Raw genomic sequence first — 7,019 nt, 5'->3', positions numbered from 1 at the left:
CATTTGATCGTACTGCACCCATGTTGTGTACGCAGGATTGGTAGTTGTACTGCCAGAAAGTTGTTTGGGAGGGCAAACAACCGTCCCATCGACGTAACCCATCAGGTCCCGACTTTTGAGAACAGGTAAGATCTGAGCCAACCATAGAGGATAATTGGTCCGATCCAGCTTAATATTCACCACTGTGGTCAACGACGAGAAGGGGTTCATGGTGGAATTGGCGGGGTTGGAGGTTTGGGTTGCAGCACCGTTGCTAGAATCGGCCATGGAAGAAGAAGAAAAAAAACTGATATGTGTCGTTAGACTGCTAGGGCTCGTATACCATGTAAAACTTACAACACTCACAGTTTCACTTCAATTGCATATCCCAATCAGTGATGGGTTGCATGTATTTATAATGTATTTCAGATTACATCAGGGAACTGAAATCCCTATTTACAAGGATAGTTGAAAATCAAAGATACAACAGAAAGATCACACTGGGATTTACACGGAAAGGAATATTTGAAAGAGTTTTAACCTAAACTAACTCTTGTTGGATAACAGTTGGACTTGATCACGAACTCTTGAAACCTCACGCGGACTATGACTTGGTCTAACACGTTAATCTAGTTTCTGCGTGGAGTTTCATGCTTCCAAAATACTGCAGGTATTTATTCTTCAATGATTTAGAGCCAGAGGGGTTGTAATGATTGTATTTTTCTCTCTAATAAATACGTGTTATTGCCCAGCATCATTAGTCATTGGGTCAAGGTGAAGCATCATGTTATATTTCTCAAGGGTACAATGATTTGGTGCGATGGCAAGTGCCTTCGCCCATGAGCGGTAGGTCTCGGGTTCGAGACTTGGGAGCAGCCTCTCCATAAATGGGGGTAAGGCTAGCCGACATTCACCTCTCCCAGACCCTGCGTAAAGCGGGAGCCTTGTGCACTGGGTACGACCTTTTTATCTTAGACAGTGGGCTTGCAGGTAAATTTGTTAAGGTTTATGTCCTAAGAGCTCTCTCTCTCTCTCTCTCTCTCTCTCTCTCTCTCTCTCTCTCTCTCTCTCTCTCTCTCTCTCTCTCTCTCTGTGCGGGCTGTGTGTTGATTTCAAAGCTGTTCCTACATTTTCCCCCTCCCCGCTCTCTTTTCTGTCTGTTTTTGTAGTTGATCTTTTCTCTCTCTCAGGTCATTCGACGGAGGTGGCATTTTTTTATGTGTATTTCTTCATTCGTGCACTGTGTGTAAATCCGCTTCAAAGGGCTGTAATATTTCTTCTTTATTGTCATGTGGTTGTACAATGTGGTATACTTTTTTTTATTTAAATCCGCTTCAAAGGGCTGTAATATTCGTGCACTGTGTGTAATATATCTTTTCTCTCTCCCATAATCTAGTCAGATCCCTTGAATATGGTCAGAATGAAGAGTCGTTCTCTTTAGAAAATGGAAGAGAAAATATTGGGAGGACAAGTCTGTTTTGGTCTTAAAATCAAAGAGCAATTGCTTTTACAGTTGAATCTCAACCTCCTTTCATCCACGTCCGAAGCCTAATGGGCACACGAGCTCATATGGGTTGTCCAAGTGTTTGTTTGATTGTTGGCAAAAAAATTCATAGTAGCTTCGATTCGCCATATCATTCTTCAGTGGCACTCACTATAATCTCTTGGCTTTTGATTTGGAACTTGTTTGAAGCTGCCCGTAATGATTAGGAATGTAGAGAGTATACATGAGGAGGTATTGTTGAGGTGAGTAAGAAAGAGAGGGGAGCTTGGTTGCATGTAAAAGATAGGAAGAGATGACACTGCATTTCTTTACACTTAGGGCAGCTTGAAGAGTAATATTAGCACAGCATCTTAAATTTTCTTTGGAACAAGTTCAAATCCAAGGAACAATGCAAACAATTTGTGAAAAAAGACTTGCAGCCAAACTTCATAAACTGTAAAAATCGCAATTCCAATCCTCGAAAAATCTTAAAAAGTGCAAGAGTTGTGCCAAATGAAGCCCGACTTGAACGACTAAAACAAGACGCAACTAGTACCAAATTCCACTCAATTGGCCGAACAATTCCTGCAACATAATTTTCTTTCATCTGAAATGGATACCAACCACAGCACCACAAGTTTATGGAATAGGACGAGTCTGCAGGCAACAAGAATACAATGGTTGCAAGAGTTTGAAATTTCACTCAACTGTCAGTCACTTGCTTCAGAAGCAACTGCACAACATCATTCGAAATCCTTGAGCGCTCTGCTGAGAGGTGACTGATCTTTCAAGGCGCTTCACATTAGCACCGGAATCTCCATTGCTCTGCTAGGCGACAGAATGAAAACATGGGGGAAAAGAAGGCACAATTGCCACAACAAAATCTGGTGGCAGCTTCAAGAGATTAAGCCACACACTGAGTCTATGTTTATAGTCCGTAGGTTAGTTTTCTAGAAATTGGAAGGCGCGGAAAATAGTGACATTGGCAAGTACATTGCTGGACGTAATGAACATTCAACGAATAGCTTTCAAAAATAATAATTTACATTTAAGAAAGTTACCTAAAGAAAAATAGACTACAAATATTCTTTAATCGTGCAGGCCTAAAATTTGAAGCCAAAATCATCGGAGGATAAAAGCTGTTTCTCGGTTAGGTTTTGAGACACACACACCATTGCACATGGTCTAAGATCCTAAAATTCTTGAGTTTGATGGACCCAGAAGAAAGAAGGGAGCAAATGGGTTGCTTGGAAGTGAAGGAAAAATGGAATGTTGGGAAGTGAGACAAGGGGAAGAGTGGAGGTTGAAGACGAAGGTTGCGGAGGGGGCACGAGAGGAACAGATTATAGCTCATCAAGATCACCACTCTTACGCTCAGCTTTGTGGTTGGAAGGAAGGGAACACATGAGGCTGAGGAGCCAGTTTGGAGGCAGAGCCAAATACATTGTATTACAATTTGAATGAAATTGTGACGCCACGTGTGGCGGTGTTACAAGTGAACATGACAACTGTTCTACTCTGTATAATGGTGAAAGGTAAAAACAAAAAATATTTGACATGCTCTGAAGCTCCATAAGGAAGCTGTACAACAAAGCTAAAGCATCCATATATTCTCAAGAAGATAAAAACAACATAAAAGCTAAAGCATCCATATAGCTAGATAGCGGCGGTCACTCGTTAACCAATTCCGGTGGTATCCCCATCATGTCGTTGCCAATCTCATCCTGAGGCATTTCTGCAGCAACAGCACCCATAACTGCAGCCTGACGGGCCGAAAAATCCCAACAATCAACTGCTGTCAAATACCTATCTATGACATTCCACTGCAAACCTAAAATCTGTTGTGTGGTCATGCATATCCCGTCAACCCAATACTGGAATGTGTGTGCAGGGAATTCCGCGAAACCCGGATAAACAAGAGCGACCATATCGGCCTCCATGTCAAGCACATTTCCATATGCTCTAATATTCACAGTCCCTCTGTTAGCCCATATGCCTCCCTCCAACACCCTAGAAAGATTGACAGACTTCCCATCCATATGCGGTAAGGCCAGCACGCAATCAGCGCTCTCGTAGAACTGCTGCCATGTGAGAGCCATGGCCTGCTCGGATGCCATCACCTGACCTCCACCTTCTCCAAAATCGAGCCAATAGGTGCAAATAAAACGGTCCGGAACCAAAAAACCAGCATTAAGAAAAAGAGAGGTGTATGCTCCCCTGATGAAATGCTCCACCTCGTGCACACCATGGACTATGTCAAGATTCAGGGAGAACTGAAATCGAGAATTAAAGTTGAATGGGTTCTGCCATCCCAACATACTCCCATAGACCGAGAGTACTGGATCTCTGGGCAAAACTCCTCCTTCAGCCCCTGGTCCACCTCCACCATCCCCATCACCAACTACTGGGATGATAGCTCCTCCATCCACAACCTGATGAGGTGGAGCTGGAGCTGGAACTGGAACTGGAACTAGAGCCAAGGCTAGGGCATTACCCACAACTGCGTCTAAAAGATCACCCCCTCCGCCCCCTCCGGCTCCAGGGTTGTCATAGTCATAGGGCGTGGCCTGTACAACCAAAGAAAGCATAATGAGAACCGTTAGCAAAGTGTCAACTGGAAGAACACTAAAAGTATCAAACATAATGTGTGGAGTATATGTGAACATAAAATTGATGGAAACTGCAAGTGCATAGAACTAATAAAGTATGCGACACACCTCTGTTTGCCATTTTTCTGAAAGTTCCAACATTTGAGATTGAGCTGATCCTATGGTTATGCATACCATCAATCCACGATTCTTTACAATTTCACCCACCTGTGCAACACCAAGTCCCACCTTCATGAGTGAATTGAAAATTCTCAAGCTTAAGTTTGTATGTCCATAACGTGCCTTAGGAGTTGTATGAATTCAACTTTAAAACAATACTATACGATGGAAACTAGACGCACTTTTCTTCGTCTTGTCGTATAATAAAAAGGGAAAGAAAGAAAAACTGAGCCTGCATTCTTTTTGGAAATTCGCAATCCTAGCACTACAAACGTACAAAACACGCAAATGTAGAGACGCAGGGCAAAAGACTGATTAGGTGAGAACTTGGAGTTCTTACGCATGAGGACAAGTGGCGCAGGTCGTTTTGTGAGATGGAACGATTGACAGGCTGTCGGATGGTAAACATAGGATGAGGAGGAGGCCTAGGAGAAACACTGCACTGGATTGGGCGGAGGACAGCCCACTTTGGAGGTTCCAGAGACGTTAGTCTGGCTTCGGAATTTGTTTCTAACATAAACAAACTCAAGTCAGACAGATGTGGGCAAAATGTAGCCTTAACAGAAGAAAAAGTAGCAGCAAATGAAACACTATGAGCTCTATTTTGAGCCCATGCAACAAACAAATATTCTAATCGCGATGCACATTTAGATTCTAGGAGATGAAGAAAGTTGGGACATTTACCTAGCAGCAGCAGCAGATCCTCAGAGGCATTTGGGTCCAAATTTTTCACGCACACAGTCGCACATAATGGTTTGTCATGGGAATGTATCTTGTCAGTTTTCTTGATAAAATTTGACACATATCTGAGAGAAATGACAGGTTAGAAATATAAGCAAATGTAAGTATCAACAACTATACAGAATCGAACAACTAAAGACATGAAAGGGGAGGTTATACAGAATCTAACATCTGTAAAAATCAGCTATTGAAGTTTATTCGGTTAAGAATAACTTTTTGAGACAAGTTGTGAATATAGAATGCAACTGTACAGCGAAAAGAGTTGGAAAGAGGTTGGTAAAAATAGATCACCGAGAGCAATAGGTAAAAGAAATTTCCATCCAAGATTCAATAGTTGGTCCATCGGTAAGGTCCATCTTGTTGTGATAGGAATGAAGGAGAACAAATAAGTTTTAGCTAATGTAATGAACATGCGAATTATCTGTCCAAAAGCTCCACAGGTTTTACTTATTTCAAAAAGGTCAGAAACATGCATGTCCATTGTCCGGAATGGATATAATCCAACCTCCCAAGTAAAGAACATTAGAGGAGAAGACAGTTTGACAAATAAAAAGACAGAGAACAAGTGAAACAGAGGGCTCACAGCTTCTTCCCGTTAACGATTGTATCATTCAGAGCATTGATAGTGGTAATGGATGACTCCTCGAAACCTTTACTTTTCCCATTTTCTTTGAGCGCGTTGCAAAAGCGCTGCAAGTGAGTGCTGATGATTGAATTCTTCACCGAGACATTCCCAGAACCAGTTTTTCTTGGAAGATGATACCCTGAAAGTACCAAATAAGATCAGAACTAAGAAATAAACCTGTGCGTTCACAAAATCCAGCAACAAATAAAGAAACACACACACACGCATTAACCAAGAAGAAAGAAAATCAAAAGCACAACAATTGCATTAACCAAGAAAATAAACCCATTCAAAAAATATCAAAAATTAGTTTAAACGGCTATTCATCAAGTAAACTCACGAAAATAATCCAAAGAAACATCACATTTACCAAAAGAATCTAATCAAAACTACAAGCACCCACAAGCAAGAAGATAAGAAGAGAGTTGGGGTTTGTGACGTTTTAGTTACCTTGGGCGTCACGGCAGAGACGAACTGCAACTTCTACTCCCGTCAGATGGTCTGCCGGAGGTGGAGGTGGAGGTAGTGGTGGTGGCGTCGGTGGAGGCGGCAGCGGCATTTGGGTTTTGGGGGTGGTGGAAAACGCCATTGTCTAGTCGTCGAGTCGGAGAGTTTTGTCCGAGGCTGCTGAACTTGTTTGTGTTGTACGGAATGAAATTGTGGACGGACAAATCGCGCGAGACTAGGAACGACGTCGGTTCCGTGCTTTATTTTTTTTCTCTTTCCTTATTTTTTACTTGGGTCCTAATTCGGCCGGTATGGTTTGGAGAAAAGGGCCTACTGTTCCAACATTGGGCCTCCGTGGCTCGTTAGGCCTGTCTTTATTTACTAGTAAATTCATGATTTATTCACACCCTAAACCTTATTATATTGAGAGTTTTAACAAAACACTCCGGTACTGTTTTTAGGCCTGTCCCTATTCCTATATTTAATCTCGCACAACTAATAGCTCGGTGATTTATTTACAATGGGCTAGCAATAATTAGACTTGGCACTCGTGTCGTGTTTTTCGTGTTCGTGTCGTTTTCGTGTCATACCTGATATCTTAACGGGTCGTGTCGTGTAACACCCGTTAAAATAAACGGGTAAAATGACCCGACCCGAAATCGACCCGATAATATTAACAGGTAATATGACCCGACCTGTTACCCGTTAAGGAAAATATATTTTAAACCAATAAATAATCAAATGAAAAACATAATACTTGTGGAGCCAAAAATATTCACAGGGCGACACGTGGATTTTTGGACAAAAATGACAAAAATACCCTTGCAGTACAACGAGGTTCCTACGCGCAAGCAGCGGGCAACCCTCTTTCAACCAAGACAGAAGTGCCCAAAATAGGTAACAATTCAAAATCCATCTCATCAAATCCTTTCTACAAGGTAATTCCCAAACACATTCCTTTTAAATTATGTTAATT

General features: G+C 41.9%; 1 protein-coding gene across 1 annotated transcript; it reads right to left on the bottom strand.

Moving 5' to 3' along the window:
• Window positions 1-2,884: 2,884 nt before the first annotated feature.
• On the bottom strand, window positions 2,885-6,185 carry LOC114824561 (uncharacterized). Its single transcript, XM_029101732.2, has 6 exons — window positions 6,047-6,185; window positions 5,555-5,735; window positions 4,915-5,036; window positions 4,571-4,740; window positions 4,180-4,278; window positions 2,885-4,029 (listed from the first exon to the last, which is right to left on the bottom strand). Exons 1-6 carry the CDS (start codon window positions 6,183-6,185, stop codon window positions 3,133-3,135), a joined length of 1,608 nt encoding a protein of 535 aa, XP_028957565.2. The 3' UTR covers window positions 2,885-3,132.
• Between the last annotated feature and the right edge of the window lie 834 nt (window positions 6,186-7,019).

The sequence above is a fragment of the Malus domestica genome, chromosome 04 (genome assembly GCF_042453785.1).
Source record: "Malus domestica chromosome 04, GDT2T_hap1".
Classification (NCBI taxonomy): domain Eukaryota; kingdom Viridiplantae; phylum Streptophyta; class Magnoliopsida; order Rosales; family Rosaceae; genus Malus; species Malus domestica.
The sequence above is the reverse complement of the archived record's forward strand: the minus strand, read 5'-3'. Positions and strand labels throughout refer to the sequence as shown.

Coding starts and splice junctions, on each gene's coding strand:
- LOC114824561 (XM_029101732.2), bottom strand. CDS start 6,185: ATGGCGTTTTCCACCACCCCCAAAACCCAAATGCCGCTGCCGCCTCCA. Junction 4,741..4,914: donor GGATCTGCTGCTGCTGCTAG/GTAAATGTCCCA, acceptor TGTTTATGTTAG/AAACAAATTCCGAAGCCAGA. Junction 4,030..4,179: donor CAGAAAAATGGCAAACAGAG/GTGTGTCGCATA, acceptor TTGGTTGTACAG/GCCACGCCCTATGACTATGA.